This window comes from Schistocerca nitens, chromosome 5 (assembly GCF_023898315.1).
Source record: "Schistocerca nitens isolate TAMUIC-IGC-003100 chromosome 5, iqSchNite1.1, whole genome shotgun sequence".
Classification (NCBI taxonomy): domain Eukaryota; kingdom Metazoa; phylum Arthropoda; class Insecta; order Orthoptera; family Acrididae; genus Schistocerca; species Schistocerca nitens.
Genome location: NC_064618.1, coordinates 506,779,572 through 506,798,778, shown reverse-complemented (window position 1 = coordinate 506,798,778; position 19,207 = coordinate 506,779,572). Strand labels below are relative to the sequence as shown.

The following is a 19,207-nucleotide window of genomic DNA, read 5'->3' as shown; positions in this document are numbered from 1 at the left end:
ATTCAATCAGTTCAATCTTAACAATATTGTTGCATAATGCTGTATATGCGGTGGATCTGCTAATGGCCTTTTCTGTCCAGAACTCGTCACTGAAGGCTGGTTCTTTGAATGCACAGTGGAAGCTAGACAACAGTTTACAACCAGAGCTCCTACTACTAGCTGTTAGTCACCACACTACTTTTTATAATCCTCAAATGAACTATTTCACAGTAGAGGAATGCAAAAATTTATAGCTGTATCTTCTTTGTCTTATTTATACATGGCATAAAATCTATCCATAGATTTATTCATAATTAATACATAATTTTAATCCTGTGAAAAATACTGTCCCATCACAGCTGCTGCTATTATTGTTCCAATTTACGAAAATTATGAGTCATTCATTTAATTCTGTAGTTCCTTAATTAGCAGCCAAATAAACTTATCTTCTGCTTCATATTAAATGTTCACCACCATTTGAGGGTGTGCATTGTCACACACTGACTTATGTATCACAAGAGTAAACATTCCTCATTCTGTGGACCCCACTTTAAAATACAGGGTTGATGATTAGTTATAAGATCTGTTTAGTGGATTATTAGAGGTGTTAATATGATAGTCATTACAAAAGTCATGACAGCTATTTTTTGTCTCAAAAATGGTAACGATTTAAAAAATTCTGAAATATGCAAATGGAAGGTTAGTTTATATGTAAACATTACATGTTGGGAGATGGATGAACACACAGACTGCCATAAAGATATAGCATGAGAAAAAAAAATGAAACAAATTTTGTTGTTTGAATGGTGTTTTGCTGTCAGTTGCAACAATACACAGTAGTACAGGATAGCAACGTGAACCTGTGGCATCTTAGAGTCCCTTGAAATAGCCTCCCAACAAATGCATGCACACTGCCAACACTGTAGAAGATGTCAAATACCCATGGCCTCACCACTAGTGAATTGTCAGATCCCACACATCACTGCTGTGGCAATATCTTCACATGTTCAAAAGTGTGTTTCATGCAGTGGCTCTTTCAGTTTTGGTAAGATATCAAAATCGCTAGTTGATAAGTCTGGCAAATATGTTGGATGCTCCAGAACTTCGTATACCCATCACAGGAGCGAATTCCGCACACTCACTACCTTATGGGCTCTTGCGTTGTTCTGAAGAATTAATGCATCATGTAGACCCTCAGGACGTTTCTCACAAGTAGCCCATCATACAGTAGGTGTCATTGCAAGAAAGTGCGACAGTAGTACAGCTCGTTAACAGTTTGTCCATGTGAAATGAAATGGCACAAAATCACTCCTCTCCTGTCATAGGATATGATGACCATTAACTTGACAGGGGAGGCATTGCGACAAAATTTCTGACTGCGTGGTGAATGTACATGGTGCCATTCTACGGACTGGTGTTTCAGTTCTGGCTCATAGGCACTGGCCACCCAGAATTCATCTATGGTGATGTTGCTTGTGAGCATATTGCCTCCCTTCTCCTTGTAATGCATTAGATGCAAACAAGTTTTGTAACATGTCCACTTTTCCACTTCGTGCATGAGGCACCCACTTTGCAACAACTTTATGCACGTGTAGCGCATCGCTTAAAATCCTGTAGATTGTTGTCTTCTCAGTGCCAGTATGGCACAGTAATTCCTGCAGCATCCATCTTCCATTGTTCTGCAACCATTGGGCGATCTGGGTATGAGCACACTCTGTACCCACAGTAACAGGACAGGCCACCCGGATCGGTGCATGTCAGCCATTGCAGCTCTGCCATATGTGAATGCATCTATCCTGGTACAGTAGAGCAGCATTTCCTACCACTTCCACAAGCTGCTCGTGACATTGTCATGCATTACTTCCACGGTAAACTGAAATCTTTAAGTGCACTGTTCAAATTGAGTAACAACAACCATGGATGGCTGCTCGACTCACACTGTGGTCTCTCTTCATGCTTCATTCTGCTGGAAAGGACTGCCATCTAGTGTCACGTCACGTGCTGTGGATACTTAGGGAGGCTCCTGATGCCACAGAATGTGCGTGGTTTGCAGTGTACTATTCTGTACTGTTGCAACTGACAGTAAAACACATTTTCTTCGACAAACTCATTTTTGTCTTTTTTCTCATGCTATATCTTTATGGCACTGTGTGTGTTCATTCATCTCTCTACATGTGATGTTTACACATGAAATAACTTCCAATTGCATATTTCAGAATTTTTTAAGTCATTAGGATTTTCAAGACAAAAAATGGCTGCCATGACTTTTACTATGACACTTGTATATAACCAGTTCGGATTTTATGGAAATAAGTGAATTGTTGCATTTTGTTTTTGTGTCTCCATCTTTGAAAGCTAAGGAGTCCAATATCTTGCACTTATCACTCATAAAAGAGCATATGTTGTGCTGATTGATACTGTCATGGCATAATAACATAGTGGAACTTTGTTGGTTTGCAACTTAACATGTAACTTATCTACAGTCTCTTCTACATTTGTTTGAATTCGAGGTGTCCTCTTCACTCATCACCATGCCTTGTTATCACCATTGGACTGTATGCTCACTAATTTGTATCTTTTCGTTCTTCCTTCACACTATTCAGTCCCCCCCCCCCCCCCCTCCCCTGTTTCTTTATTCTTGGTATATTTCCCAATGTCTACAACCCCTCCTTATTTATTTGTTTGTAACTCTTTATTTAATTAGGTTTATATCTGACTGAGTCACTAACTGAGATTTACACTTAACAAGGTCACTGCCTTTCACTTAAAATAATTATTATGACAATAATTCTAATCTCAACCTTTGTTTCACACCAAGTCTATTTTCCTTTATTGTTAGTATGTTTTTCTTATCAATTATTTATTGAATATGATATAACCTTTCTTCTTACCCAGTCTTTAGGGTTTTAAATAAGGTCTGTGTTGTTCTGAAACCTGGAGACTGGTTAATTTGTCTGCAGTTCACTGTCATGATCATTTGAATTGTTGAGTGTATTAACCTCCCCCCCCCCCCCCCCCCGATGTGCTCAGTCTGAATTTTTCACCTTCAGTAATTGTGTATGAGCAGTATCCTTCTACATGACAGAAAATAATATTCAGTATGTAAATCTACATTTCTACAGCAAACCAAATAAGGACACCATGGCTGATTACGTCAGAAGAGTTGTGTTCTTAAAGGGCATAGCAGAAACCAATAAACTGGTAAGAATATTTTTCAATTTCAACTCTGCATGTTACTTTTCCAAATAATAGTAGCTGTTATATTCTCCTTGAGAGATGGGGTGTTTTAAGACTGAAGAGAAAAATTAATATTGTACAATTTTTGAAAGTGTCGTTTCATTTGTTTTGCATTGTATCATTTTGCGTATTTGTATTCAGAAATTTATGAATTATTGTGTTTCTTGATGTACAGCTGCTGTAAACAGAATTGCTCCAGTTAAAACAGCTTATTTAGAAGAAAATAGAACATTGTAGCTGTCCTATCTCAAATTTCTTTCTATATATTTAACACATGCTCAATAGTTACATCAATGCATTACAAACAGTTGGGTTAAAAATGACTTAATAATACCAGAAGTAGAAATCAATTGACACACACTGGGTGAGGATCCATGTGTAAAGTAGGTATCCATATGGGTAATTAACTAAGGTGGCACCAGCACATTAGCTAAAAAGCCTAGTTATACCGAGTCCTCTGGGTCAATGCTGCTAATGTCAAAGACAATACGAGAGAAGGAAAGTTGCTACCCACCATATAGCGGAGGTGCTGAGCTGTGATAGGCACAATAAAGAGAGTCACACAATCATAGCTTTTGGGCATTAAGGCCTTTGTCAGCAGTAGACACCCATACACACACACACACACACAAAATCATGCAAACGCAACTTGCACACACATCTGCAGTCTCAGAGAGCTGAAACTACACTGCGAGCAGCAGCACCAGCACCAGTGCATGGTGGGAGTGGCAGACAGTGAAGTGTTGCAGTTTAGACGGAGGCCAGGAGAGAAGGTGTGGAGGGGGAGGGGGTAAGTAGCGGAAAAGGAGGGAAATAAAAATAAAAGAAATTAAAAAACTGGGTGTGGTGATGAAATGACGGCTGTGTAGTGCTGGAATGGGAACAGGGAGGGGGCTGGATGGGTGAGGACAGTGACTAAAGAAGGTTGAGGCCAGGAGTGTTCCAGGAACGTAGAATGTATTGCAGGGGAAGTTCCCACCTGCGCAATTCAGAAAAGCTGGTGTTGGTGGGAAGGATCCATATGGCACAGGCTGTGAAGCAGTCATTGAGATGAGGGGTATCATGTTTGGCAGCGTGTTCATCTACAGGGTGGCCCACTTGTTTTTTTGGCCACAGTTTGTCGGTGTCTGTTCATGCGGACAGACAGCTTGTTGGTTGTCATGCCTACATAGAATGCAGCACAGTGGTTGCAGCTTAGCGTGTAGATCACATGACTGGTTTCACAGGTAGCCCTGCCTTTGATGTGAAAGGTAATGTTAGTGACCGGACTGGAGTAGGTGGTGGTAGGAGGATGTATGGGACAGGTCTTGCATTTAGGTCTATTACAGGGGTATGAGCCATGAGGTAAGGGATTGGGAGCAGTGGTTGTGTAAAGATGGACAGGTATATTGTGTAGGTTCGGTGCACGGCGGAATACCATGGTAGGAGGGGTGGGAAGGATAGTGGGTAGGACATTTCTCATTTAAGGGCACGACGAGAGGTAGTCGAAACCTTGGCGGAGAATGTAATTCAGTTTCTTCAGTCCAGGATGGTACTGAGTTACAAGGGGAATGCTCCTCTGTGGCCAGACTGTGGGACTTTGGGAGGTGGTGGGAGACTGGAAAGATAAGGCACAGGAGATTTGTTTTTGTACAAGGATGGGAGGATAATTACAGTCAGTGAAGGCTTCAGTGAGACCCTCAGTATATATTTTACAGAAATATGCAGTAAGAATATTTTGTATTGTTAATAACCAAATATCTCACAGAAGCCTTGTCAGAGAGATAGGTTTTCTACACCTATGTGCTAATATAAGTATTCCCTAATAGTATTGTAGTTAATAGAAAGAGTGAATTTGGTGTAAATTGTGGAATTCACAGCTAAAAGTCTAGAAGTAACAGTTATTCACAAATAGACTGTGTATCATTATATATGGTGCTGAATGGAGTTTTATATTCTGCTGCAAAAATCTTGTAGCAGATTTCCAGTGGACATCGGGCAGTGCACTGAAAAAACTCAAATATTCAAAAACAAAGCCAAAGAATACTTCACTAGCTATGCCTACAGTTCATAAGAATATTTGGACTTAGGGATACACATTTCACTTAGATGAAATGTTTGTATTTAACAAATTTTGGTTTGGTATTTTGAGAGTATTCGCCCACTTGTTGCCCAGGTTGTTTTGACTACACTGCAGAGGTTCCACTGGAAAGCGCTTACACATCCTCCACACAATCCCAATCTCTCCCCACGTGATTCCAATACTTTTGGGCCCCTGATGAAAGACATTTGTCACTGTCAATTTGCTTCAGACTAAGAGCTGCACAGATGGGTACAATCATGGTTCCGTAAACAACCACAAACATTTGACCACTGTCTTGTCTCACGTTGGATAAATGTATTGACAGTTATGACAATTACTTTTGAAATAATAAACAATTTATTTATTTTTAGGGTTCCATGTGTTAATCCTTAAAAATGTAACCATTATAGAATCAGTTTGTTGCTGGTCTGCCTGTCTGTATGTTGAAAACCATTTTTCTCAGTAATGGGTAGATGCATAAAGTTCAAATTTGTGGCATACACTGAAGTCTACAGTCCCTGGGCAGTGCACAAAATTGAAGCTTCTGTGTCTATTCAGTCAAAAGATATGGGCATTTATGTCAGAAATTTTGATAGTCAAAAACTCGTTCATCAAAAACTATAGGCTACTTTCTGTTGACCTACAGTCATGAAATTTGGCAAGAAGCAAAGTTCACAACACAACCAAAGGAAAAATCTGAACACTGTTAATGTGTAAGTAAGCATATCATACAGAAAAAGAAAGAAAAGGTCATTTGTTGTCCGACTGTCTGTCCATCCATCTGTTAAGACCCCTTTTTCTCAGGAACAGATAAATGTATCAAGTTGAAATGAAGGTCTACTGTCTCTTGGTGGTGTAAAAAATTGCAGATTCTAAGTCAGTGCTATTAAAAAATATGGCTAGTTATGTCACATGTTTTGATACTTGCAAACTCATCAAAACCTGTAGAGTACTTCCAGCTGACCTAGAGTCATGAATTTTGGCAGGAAGCAAGATTTCACAGTACAAGTAAAGGGGGAAAAATCCAAAAATTGTTTATAATAATTCTTTTGTCATTTGTTATCCAACTTCAAATGTGTAATTAAAACATTCTCACAACTCGCCTAACAGGCAAAAATTGTTGAGATTCTCTATTTCTGGGAAAGATGAACTGTCTATATACATAATTAAATTTGCAAGGAACTCTCAGAGCGCGAGTCATACATCTGGCCAGTTCCCCACCCCCCTCCCTCCGTCACATTTTCATTTGGCTGCCTCCTGGGTCCTAGCGTAGTTATGTCAGTTCAAAGGTCAGGGGAAAGCAAGTGCATACCACCTCCAATAAAGGCACCATACACTTCAAACTAAATATTGGACAGAGAACATCTTTAATGTTTCAGTGTGGATAAAACCAGGATTTTCTTTCTTGGATGCTGACTGTTACTGATACAAGCAAGTACTTCTTATGTATGATTTTCATTCCCATTGAATAGTAGGGAGTACACCAAGTGAAGCAGATTCTTCCACCGTATTAATTGCTCTGTCTTCAAACAGTAAAACACAATCATCTGATCCTATTTATTTACCCCCATTAACTAAACTAAACACCACTCATGGATTAGACCTGTTCCAATCAGACAACTGCTGCCTACAAGGCTGTGTGAGGAGCAATCTATGATCAAGGGACATGTGATCAGCATGCCAGCAACCCTACCAGCTATTATTGTCAGTAGAAAAATCATGGTGATGTTTCTGCCTCTTTATTCAAGCAGCTTCTCATTTGGCCTTACAAAGCTGAGTGCACCCTTTTCCAGACCACCTTACCTTTAGAAATTATTTTACTGGTAGGCTATTAGTAGTTTAACAGAAAGCAGATCAACTGCCAATGTTTTAAGTGTGTACATACATATTCATGTACTATTTTTGTGTCCATTTGGTGGCCTACTATTAGTGCATTCAATTTTCTTTTATTGTTCAACACGTCTCTGTCGACAGTCAGTGGATATTTGTTTGTGATGAAAGACTGAAAGCATAGTGAAATTCTCTGCCCTTCTCAAATTGCTGACTTCTTCACAACAGCAATGTCACAATTGTAAATATAATTTGACGGCTTGCCATACATTAGGGTATTTCCCACAAATAATGAATTTGAGCAAGTGATATTATGGCAGTCCATGTATATTCTATAATCTTTGTTAAAACAGTATTTGGGCGGCCCCTTCAATAGCAGATTTCCTTCTTTCTCTGCATGCCTCCTGTCTTCTATACATGTTTAGTCAAACCATTTGACAGAAACTGCGTAAGTCACATTTGTCTGCCTCTCTCTTCATGTTGATATGGGACTTCATTTGCTCTCAAAAATAACAAATGTCTCCATCAAATGACCATAAATTCCATACAGAGAGGAGGGGGGGGGGGGCACAGAGAGAGAGAGAGAGCTGATTTTTGAAAGCAAATTAAGATTAGGAGTTTATTTGTCTCTGTTTAGAACATGCTAATTTAAACACTGTAAGGTGTTTTGATCAATGATAAATATTTGCCTGCCTTTGGCTGCTTCATAAGAGAAGTCAACTGTTAATGAGAACAGCATGTAAACATTTCCATTTCTGCCATGATGTACTTTTTCCAGAGACTGTTGTCTTGAAACTTCACTTGGGGCTAGAAACAGATGATTTTTGTCATAATGCACTTTTCCCAGACACTGTTTTCTTGCAACTCTGCTTGGGGCAAGAAACAGTCAGATAGAATGACGGAGCAGTCAAGTGATACTTCACACTAGGAGTCCCACATTCAACTTTTCTGTTTTGAGTACCTTAAAGTGTAATAGTAATGAAGTAACAATTAAAATGATATAACTCATTGGTCGTCACCTACCCCTTTCTCACACACAAACAAAACCAAATTAGAATACATTTTACTACAAACTTTGTTTTATAAAGCTTCAAGTGTATGACATGATGTTGTAAATGAATAACTGAATTTTTCTCTTCAAATCTGGATATATAGCCACATGTAAATGTTGTTCAGTATCGTCCACCTCAACTGCCTACCTCCCTACCCCCTCCCCCAAGCTAAAATCAACTAGTTCATTTCAGGATATCTAATATATGCAGCTAATTACAATTCTATCGAATACGCACTTTTCCTCCAACCCTTCTACTGTTATCTTAATTCAAAACGAGTCATTTGTTTCAAGAGTTCTTATAGCTGCATTGGTTTCTTGTTGTTCCTTAAGGACTGAAGAATTTCTGTTTTTCATAAAAATCAATAATTCTTGCTGAACTTCTTGCCAGGCCAAGGATGAACTTTTTGTCAAAAACATGAGTTTTGACATTAATACCAGTAGAGTACCGCATAAACATTAAAGTCTCTGACACTATGGTTTTGACTTTATGTGCTAGGAGTTATGCTGTCGTGTCGAGATGAGATGAGAGCTTATGTACAGTGTATTAACTTATAGGTGTCAGACCCCTCACTAATCCTAAAGCAGTATAAGTCAGTAAAAATCGGATGGCTTTGGATGATAGCTGTTCATTTTTGGCTGCAGCCTACATTACCTGCCTGGGGGTACTGTGCGAAGTAGCCATTGTTGTCTGCTGTTTTACTTAACTGTATTTAGTACTGTTTACTTTCCTTGGCATAATTGCATGAAATTGCTGCAGTTAAGAAGTTTATTAAACTTGTCAATATGTACGATGATTTCAATTTTGTTTGTGAACAACATTTAAACAAAGTTTTACTTCTGTACATGACTTCTGCTTTTGTGGAAACATTAAGCGCAATTTATGATGTCAGCACTGGAGGGGTCAGGCATGGCTTGTTTTCCACTTGGGTGATCACCCCAAGTCAGTCTCTGTGGGTGCCAGCTTGTTTCCTCTGCTCCTTGCTCCTCCATTCTGAAATCTGTCAACTTACCGTTTACGCACTATATGAGGTGTTATCAAAAAGAACCTGTCTTTATTCATCAGCATCAACTTGGTCCCCCTCAAAGTAATCCCCTCGGACATAATACACTTGTGCTATCGCCTTTTCCAATCTTAGAAGCACTTCTGGAACTCATTTTTCATTCCTGTGTTCAACTCATTCAACAATTCAGTTTTTATCTCATCACTGGTGACAAAATGACACACTTTCATGCTTCTCTTCAGCCTCAGGAATAGAAAGAAGTCGCAGGCGGCCATATATGGTGAGTACATTGTCTAGCACAATGTAATGGTTTTGTTTTTTGCCAAAAGATCTCACAAACAAGCCTTGAGATGTGGGCGGGAGCATTATCATTATGTAGTTTCCTTGAGCGGTTTTGCCACAGTTCTGATCATTTTCTTCGGACTGGTTCATGCAAACTGCAGATAACTTCCAGGTAGTATTGCTTATCGAGCATATGATCATAAGACAGGGCCTCGTGATGTTGTGCACTGTCCCATTGTAATCCAAGAAAACAGTGAGAAAAAAACCTTCACATCTGAGCAAACATACCATTCCCCCCCCCCCCCTCTCTTAAGGCAGTTTCCATTGGGATGTTGTGCCCTTGTGTCAATGTCATACCCTTGTGCCCATGTTTTGTCGTGTTATAACATTCTTTGGAAGTTCCAGGTTGTTATTGACTTCATTCAACAATTTCTGAGTAGTGTCTACACAATGCAGTTTTTGGTCGATTTCACCAATTTTGGAACAAACTTTGCTGCCACACGTTTAATGCCAAAAATATCCGACAGAATGGCTTGGCAGAGACAAAGGATATGCCAGCAGCATCAACAACTTCTCTGATGGTGATTTGGTGATTTTTCCAAAACCATTTTCTTTACTTCTTCCACATTGTCCTTGATGTGCTTGGGTGTCCATGTTGGTTGCTTGTTCTCAATTCTCTTTGGAACATTTACACTACTTATAAACTCTTGTCTTACTCATGGTAGATTCCCCCAAGTCACACTCAACTTTTCAAAAGTGGTGCTGCACTTTATTCCATTTTTCAAGCAAAATTTAATGCAAATTCTTTGATTCACCTTTTTCAAAAGCAAAAATTTGCCACACACTTGAAAACACGTATAGCCTTTACGACTGTCAACAATAAACTAACTATTCAAAACAGCTGAAAATGCTGACACACATCAGGAACATGTGAACCAACAACATAAAAAAAAAATTGAAAACTAGATGTATAAAGCCCACAAAATTAAAAAATTCCTGTTACTTTTTGATCATACCTCGTAAATATGTGAATCGGGCCCATGGGTCACCAAATGTTGCCCGAACCTGTTCGAGAGCCTCATACAGCACAGCTAGTTCCATTATAAGCAACCCCTTTGTGAGGTATTGCAGCAACCATTCAAATTTAGATCTCTCACGAGTTGATCGAGAACCATCATGACTCAGTTTTTCAAATAGGTGGACAAGAGAACAGTTACTTTCAAGAAGAGCTAGGACAGCATTAAATGTTGTAGCAACCAAACATACCTGGAAAACACAGCCTAGTTTTAATAGCTGAGAGGATAATTCTTCTGAAACACTCTAAAATAGTCTGATTTTTGGGACTTTGAGAAAACACAGAATGTAAGGAATCTAAGAAAGTCTGTATATGGTACACATCTGCCACATCACTCATAACATCATGCGCAGATATTTCCATTTTGAGATTTGTACAGTGCACAACAATTATGCCCTTATGAAAATGATTACACAGTAGAACAGCTATATATTTGTAAGCTGCAAGTATTGTTAATGCACCATCTACTACAATAAGTAGAAGATGGTTTAGTACATTGTATTTATTGTCATGCTCTTCAAGAGCTACTAACAGTGTACTGAAAATACCTTCACCTACTCTATTCTCCAATCAACATCGAAAAAATTATTCTAAGGAACTCCTTCAAAGGACAGATGTTTATGTACTACTAAACAGGTTTTATTGTAAATTTTTCTACAAAGGTTTGTACCCAATTCTATAAGGAAATGAGCAAGATTCTTCCTCATTTCTTCTCCTACCAGCTTAAGAATAATGTCAACATGCATGTTTAGAATGAAGCACATTGGCAGCTAATAAGCCATTAAACTATTGTAGTTAGATTATTACGGGATATGATTTGAATGATAATTTCCATTTAGCTATTGCATATGCAGTTCTGAACTGCAAAGTAATTATGATTATTTTTTCTTGACAGTTCTTTCCCCACATTTCACTTCCACTCATATATTGTTGTATACTTTGCTTGTCTTTGCTATATGTGATTTGCACTTTGCGTGATCATTCAGTTTTTTGGCATTTTTATCAGAAACGTCAACTATAAATGTGTTATCAATATGCACACATTCCATGCTTTCCACCTTAAGTTTGCGAACTTCTGAACACATTGTACTTGTAACTGAGATTTTGTCATTATACAGACAGCTATAATTTAGTCTTTGTCAAATTGATAACACAACACAATTTCCCATTATAATTCCAAACCCTTTGTTACTCTCATTCCTACCTTCTCACAGTTCTCTGTCCCTGAAGATTCACTATCTCTTTCTTTGTTAGCACCATCATTACCATTTTGCTTTTTAGATTCACCATCTATTTTAACTCTTTTAACACCACTGTTAGTATTGTGATTGCCAATGCTAAGTGGCAAATGGCTTACATAATTTTGGGGCCACAGCAAACACACGGCCACCACACCACTTGACAATGACCAAGGAATACTTTAGCAAAAGCTTGCGGATGTATAAGCCTTAGAAGATTTTATCCAATTTCTGATAATCTTGTAAGTATCTAAAATTGTCTTGTCTTTTTTAGAATAATCCCGTGGAAAAAGTAGTCGCTGCACAGTTACTCCCACATGGCACAGCAACAGCATCAGAAACAATAATTAAAGAAATACATCAAAAGACTACCTCTAAATATAATAAAGAATTGCGAGAACAGCTTTTACAAACAGAAAAAGGTAAGACCTTCCACTTACACATTGTTTATATGGAGATAAAACTTATAATTTTGTGTTTTTATGAAGAGAAAATAATGTGCAGGAACAGATAGTGACATCAGACAGAGAAAGCCAAAAACATCTGGAAAAGATTTGGATGATTTGTTAAAATTACATCATTCAATGCAGGAGAAAATTGCCGAAGACATGATCAGCTTGGCTCGAAATTTGAAACAACAATCCCAGGTTGCCAGTAGCATTATTAACAAGGATAATGAGGTTAATATTAATTCATTAAAATATTGTATGGCATGAGAAATTACAGAGTATCATTGTAATAAAACATGTCTTTTTTTTCTATTTTTATAATTCACAGGTATTAAGCAAATCATCTACACAAACAGATAAAAATATAACTAGATTGAAGGCTGAATCTGAAAGACTACAAGAATATAGTCGAAGAGCTTGGAAATGCTGGCTTTGGCTCATGGTAGCAGTGGCAGTGATGATATTCTTTGGTAAGTATTCTACATATAAATGTTTTTCACATATTTCAGAGAGCATAGTGGTTGTTTTAAAAAGGTATGCACTACACCCTTTTGAAACGAAAATTTAAAAATAGGTATGTAGTCGGTTTCTTCATGCAAGCGTTTTATTATTCTAAAAGCTTGAATGCAGAAATGGACACCATAAATTGCATACACAGGTTATTTATTACATTTAACTTCCAATTCTAAATAATACATCAAATGAAAGAGTATCTCAAACAGTTTTGTTTGTGTACCTCTGCACAAAGGGAAGAATGTGGAACAACCAAGAGTGATTGAAAAACATGATGAATGGGTCAGTCTTAAATACACAGCCCCAAGAAATCTGTTCAGATGGTTTGTCATGAATTAGCAGTTCTCCTGATGTCTGTGTAGTCTTTTAACAAGATGCTTACAGCATCATACTTATCATTTGCAGTTGTTACAAGCTCTAAAACCTACAGATTATGGTTTACATACCAGCTCTGCAAGCAAAATGTTGATGCACTATGATTAAGATTTTCTTGGATCAAGCCATCTTTAGTGATGAATAGACATTTCTGCTAAGTGGAAATGTGAACACAAGTAATATGCACATCTGGGGATCAGCAGATCCCCACAAGGTAGTACAGCTGCAACAAGACTTTCCTAAATTGAATGTTTTTTGTACCATAACCTGGCAGAAGGTTTATGGGATTTTCTTTTTCAGTGAAGCAGCTGTAACTGGTGTTTCTTATCTTAATGCACTAGAACTATGGTTCTTTTCTCAGTTGGAAGGAGCTGATCCACAGAACTTTATTTCACAAGTTGATGTGCCATATTGGCCATATGTGATTAGTTAAACAATGTTGTACCACACTACTGGATGGCCACAAGGGACTGGGCGACAGAGATTGTTAAGCATGTCCTTTGTGTGTACACTCGATCTGCCAGTTTTTACCGTTTGGGGTTCATAAAGGATCATGTGTATGTGCCTTCACTACCAGCTGATCTTCCCAACTTTAGAAATAACATTGTTGCAACAATTACTCCAGACATACTTATCAAGATCCGGGAAGAACTTGCCTATTGACACAAAGTGAGATGAACTCTGCTGAAATTGATACTCGTAAGAACTACTGTGAACTGCTCATTCATTTGGTGTATTATTTATAACTGCAAGTTAATGTAATAAATGCTACGAATCCTTAAAACCCATATGTTCATTTTGAAACACCATGCACACAGAGTGTTTTCTTGATGTTGGAGAAGCACATCATCAAAAGGCATTATACATATTGCCAAGCATCACGAGCCCATGAATCAACCCTGGATGGTTACCAACTTGTCTTAGAGCCTACTGATGAGGTCGAGTAACCTTCCCAATTTGGTCTACCCAACTGCTCACTACTCTCCCCCTCAGCCTCATTCCCCCCGATATTTCCTTCCATGATTATTTTCTCTATATTTTCCCCATCTCTTCTCACAATATGGCCAATTAAGTAGTAATTTTTTGGTTGATTTGAGAAGGAAGGGCCTTGTGATATTGAGTTGCTCAATAATTTATGCATTAGTTCTTTATCTGGTCCATTTTATGTACGGCATCCTGCACCGGTGCCGAAGCTCAAATGCATTAATATGCTCTTTGTCTCTGGCCTTAAGGGTCCATGTTTTACAACTGTAATAGGATATGGAAAACTTGAGTGCTTCAACAAGCCCAGTCATCATAGTGTTTGTCATTGCTCTGTAAGCTGCTTCATAGGCACTCGCTCTAACATGATTCATCTTCTTATCTTTACAACTACCCATGTCACAGATAGTTAATCTAGGATAGATGAAAAAATGTGTGTCTTCCAAATCCTTTAATCAACATGTTATGCTTGGTAAATTATCGTGAGTTTGGACTTGATAAGACTTGACATCTAATTCATAGGATAAGCTAATTTTCTTAGTAGCTCAGCAAGTTCATCTTCACTGCTGGCTAAAAGCACAGAGTCATCAGCAAATTGGAGGTTCTTAATAGTTCTTCCATCAATTGACATACTTAAGCCCAGCCAGCAAGAGTTCCCAGATTATATATTCAGTATAAATATTGTGCAGTTAGGGAAACGGGACACAACTGTGTCTGATACCTGTTGATAAATCGAACAAATCAGATGTGCTACCACATGTGGTGAAACACTGAGCACTGCAAGCACGTGATGCAACTTTTCCCTGACAAAACAGTCAAAGGCTTTCCTATTGACAAGAAAGCAGATGAAAAGGGGAATACAGAACTGCCATGATGTCTGAGGTTGAAGATCTGTTCACAAGTCCTTTTTTCTTAGCAGAACCTGCTTTCTCTATGGATGTGTGAGACTGAATGTATGACTTCACACATTTGTTCAAGATGTAGAGCAAAATTTTGCTTGCATGGGATATGAGAGCAGTAGGTGGACCCTTTCGTATGCAAGGGGATGAAGAAAGACTTCAACCAGTATTCTGGCTACTTCCCAGTTTCCCTATTCTTTTGCCCTGTGAATGCAACAAATCAACACCTCCCTGCCCCATTTCTTTGATCGTCTCCCCAGTTATACTGTCTAGAGCAGGAGATTTATAATTCTTCAGATGTTGAATTGCATTCTCTATTTCGTTGTGTAAGATTGTAGGTTCCGATGAAGTTGCCCAACTGCTTGATTGTCTATGCTCTTGTTAATTCCAGAATACAACTTTTCACAGTACTATTTCCACCTCGCAACAATGTCTTCCTCGTCTTTGACAGGACTGCCATTCTCGTCATTTACAACCCTTGTACAAGGATTAAATTCGTGAGTGATGCTATTGAGTTTCTTGAAAAAAATCATAGACACTGTTAATGAAATGTGATCTATCTCTTCTACAATTCTGTTGTATTTCTTTGCACAGGTTCTTGTACCTATCTTGATCTTAGGTTGTGTGGAAAACAATGTTCTTCAGACTGCTTCTTTCAATTAACTGTAATGTAATGCAGTGTGTGATATACAAGGGTGTTTTGAATTTTGTTATCATTCTGATGTTGGAAGTGACCCTAAGGATCAAATTTTAAGGTATCATTTAGACAACCTGTAGAAAGCTGCATCAGTTGTTCAAATTTCCTTCACCACTTTCAGTCCTGCTGTGGTGCCATTTGCATAAGACCATGGGCATCAATGTTTCAGGGATTGCTTTTATTAGTCACTGGTGTTTCATAGATTACAATCTATACACATTTTACCAGCACCTGTGATGGCAGAGTGCTAACAACTCTTTTTCTCCACTCTTCTCTATTCCTCCACAACTCTGTAGTAATATTCTTCTCCCTTAATAACAACTGAATTACCCTGAACTCAAGTATCAGGTGGTCACCCCTGTTTTCTTCTTCCATTTGGTAACTAGTCCATTATGCATGTTGGAGACTTTCCTCCTTGCATCCTTTTGAGCTGCTCATATTGTTGTAATTGTTTCTTGTGAATAAAATCAATGACTTTATGTGGTTTACCTTTATGTGATCCCATATAAAGAAACAATTAAAATACTTGCAGACATCATGTACAAAGGCAAGTTGACCTCCATCATTGTTCAACCCATATGTTTTCTACGTTAACACAGTAGAGTGTGTGAAATTAGCCATTCCCTTTCCTATTCTGCTCACTTATGGAACAATGGAAACATGACATTATTGCTCTGTAGTGTTGTAATCTTATCTTGGTCATGGTTTCTGCACAAGACATACAATTGAGACAATGGAGTAGTTGCAAAGTTTACCACAAATAACAAATGTAGCTAACAGTGCTTTACTAGAATGTTGCTGTTCTCCTTCTAACAGTATCCATTTAAGTTCCCCATGTATCAGATTTATACTCAATATACCAACCTGTCAGTGATAGCAGCATGCTTCTTGAGTCCTTCAGAATCTTCCATCTGTCCCACTTCACAAGGACCCCAAAAACTGTAGTAGTAGTAGTAGTAGTAGTAGTAGTAGTAGTAGTAGTCTAGAATTGTTGCACTGGCGTCTTGTGCACAGTTCCCTTATGAGAGGCACTGCAATTTCCCATAAACCTCCCATCCCATGTATGTTTTGCATTTGCCATTATCCTTTTTTTACACAGTTATCACCACTTCATAATATTATTCCTTGGTATTTAAACAATATAACAGGTTTCAGCGGTCTACTATTAGTGCTATAACCTGATACTATAAGATTCACATTTTACTCTTGTTTAAGGTTGTTGTCATGTATCCAGTAATATTTTGCACACAGACGTTATCATCATATCTGTGCCGGTGACTTTATCACATAAATTAAGTTTGTAGGACAGCCACAGGTCATTATCAATATTTTTGTTTCAGCAAGTTTTACTCAGTTTAACAAGGACATCACCTGAAACTTTGGAGTTGACAGTTCAAAGTAGTTGCCGGGTTACATTGCTGATATAATTGGCCAACTATTTTTCAACTGTAAATTCCAGAATTTTTGACAATGCTCCTGTTAAATTGAGCAAAACTGGCTGATAAAACACATTGATTGTGAATTGTGGTAATCCTACAAACTTTATTTCAAGCTCCAAAGGCAATGCTTGGCAGCCCTATTACATTTCGTTGTGGCATGCCCGATGTTTTAATTTCTGTTGAATGTTCAGCATAGCACACTGATTTCTATCAAGTGGAAATTCTTCATGGCAATCACCCCCACCGTGTATTGTCCAACACTGTATTGCGCACATTTTGAAAATATATAGCAAACTAGTTCTGCTGAAAACAATACCAGTGCAGTGAGAAAAATAATTGGAAATAGTTACACTTGTGACAATAATGTAAGGAAGAGGAAATAATTGCAGATTAAAACTAGAGGAATAGGCAAGTGTGTTTCCATATCTTAAGTTCTCAGGCCCTAGCATTGGGATGGGACCAACCAAATGGATGAATGGCTAGGTCCCCTCTTTGCAGACCATACTGTGAAATGAAACAAAGTATCCAGATTTTTTATGTGAGCAGTCAGTCTCTGAAAGTGTGACACTTGGGGTTTAATTTCAGCAGAAATGTGCCTTAACTGTGTTCTGGCACCTTTCAGGGAGTTGTTGTGTATTTATTTAATTCACAGGAACAAGTTGGCACCAGAGGTTTAGAATTTTGTATGTCCATTAAATCGCACAATAACTATAATTTGCCACTGCACCAGTATCAGTGAACGTGACAATGGATGACCAATGAGGTGCGATGGGCAATGTCGTTGGGCAAGATAGTGTATGTACAATATGTCCAAGACAAGTTGCGCTTCGTCCTGAAGTTGTGATCAGTACATCAGCAACATGTGGAATACAGGATTGCATTGGTAGGTCAGTGACTTTGCCGAACTCATAACACCCCGAAGGGGAGCTTATGCTAACCAGAATTTCAGAACAGTATTTTGTAAAAAACAACCCACACCTCTCGTTTGCAAGTTTTATCACAAGTTTGTTTAAAAAATCAAACTTGTGACTCTTATGGCTGAGAGGGAGGGGGGGTTGTATACTTGAAGAGGTGCATAGTGGCACCTAAAATGTTAGAAATTAAGCATTGGGGGCAGGAACAATACGAGCACAGAATAATGGCCTAATCAATTACTCCCATTGGTTACCTCCACCTTGAGTAAGAATATTTTGCCATGGGTAAGGGAGATGAAGTAATTGGAGTGCTCATAACTTCATATATACACTACTGGCCATTAAAATTGCTACACCACGAAGATGACATGCTACAGACGTGAAATTTAACCTACAGGAAGAAGATGCTGTGATATGCAAATGATTAGCTTTTCAGAGCATTCACACAAGGTTGGCGCCGGGGGCGGCACCTGCAACGTGCTGACATGAGGAAAGTTTCCAACCGATTTCTCATACACAAACAGCAGTTGACCGGCGTTGCCAGGTGAAACGTTTTTGTGATGCCTCATGCAAGGAGGAGAAATGCGTACCATCACATTTCCGACTTTGATAAAGGTCAGATTGTAACCTATTGCGATTGCGGTTTATCGTATTGCGACATTGCTGCTCGCATTGGTAGAGATCCAATGACTGTTAGCAGAATATGGAATCGGTGGGTTCAGGAGGGTAATACGGAACGCCGTGCTGGATCCCAACGGCCTCGTATCACTAGCTGTCAAGATGACAGGCATCTTATCCGCATGGCTGTAACGGATCGTGCAGCCACGTCTCGATCCCTGAGTCAACAGATGGGGACGTTTGAAAGACAACAACCATCTGCACGAACAGTTCAATGACATTTGCAGCAGCATGGACTATCAGCTCGGAGACCATGGCTGGAGTTAACCTCGACGCTGCATCACAGACAAGAGTGCCTGCGATGGTGTACTCGATGACGAACCTGGGTGCACGAATGGCAAAACGTCATTTTTTTGGGATGAATCCAGGTTCTGTTTACAGCATCATGATGGTCACATCTGTGTTTGGCGACATCGCAGTGAACGCACGTTGGAAGCGTGTATTCGTCATCGCCATACTGGAGTATCGCCCGGTGTGATGGTATAGGGTGCCATTGGTTACACG

General features: G+C 38.8%; 1 protein-coding gene across 5 annotated transcripts in view; it reads left to right on the top strand.

Moving 5' to 3' along the window:
- Positions 1–19,207, top strand: part of LOC126260832 (vesicle transport protein USE1) — a 135,301-nt gene that overhangs the window by 115,129 nt on the left and 965 nt on the right. For all 5 annotated transcript variants that reach the window (XM_049958223.1, XM_049958225.1, XM_049958224.1 and 2 more), the window contains exons 4-7: positions 3,102–3,180; positions 12,033–12,180; positions 12,263–12,438; positions 12,536–12,677. In XM_049958223.1, the coding sequence (XP_049814180.1) occupies positions 3,102–3,180; positions 12,033–12,180; positions 12,263–12,438; positions 12,536–12,677 (545 nt within the window). The remainder of the gene's footprint in view (positions 1–3,101; positions 3,181–12,032; positions 12,181–12,262; positions 12,439–12,535; positions 12,678–19,207) is intronic.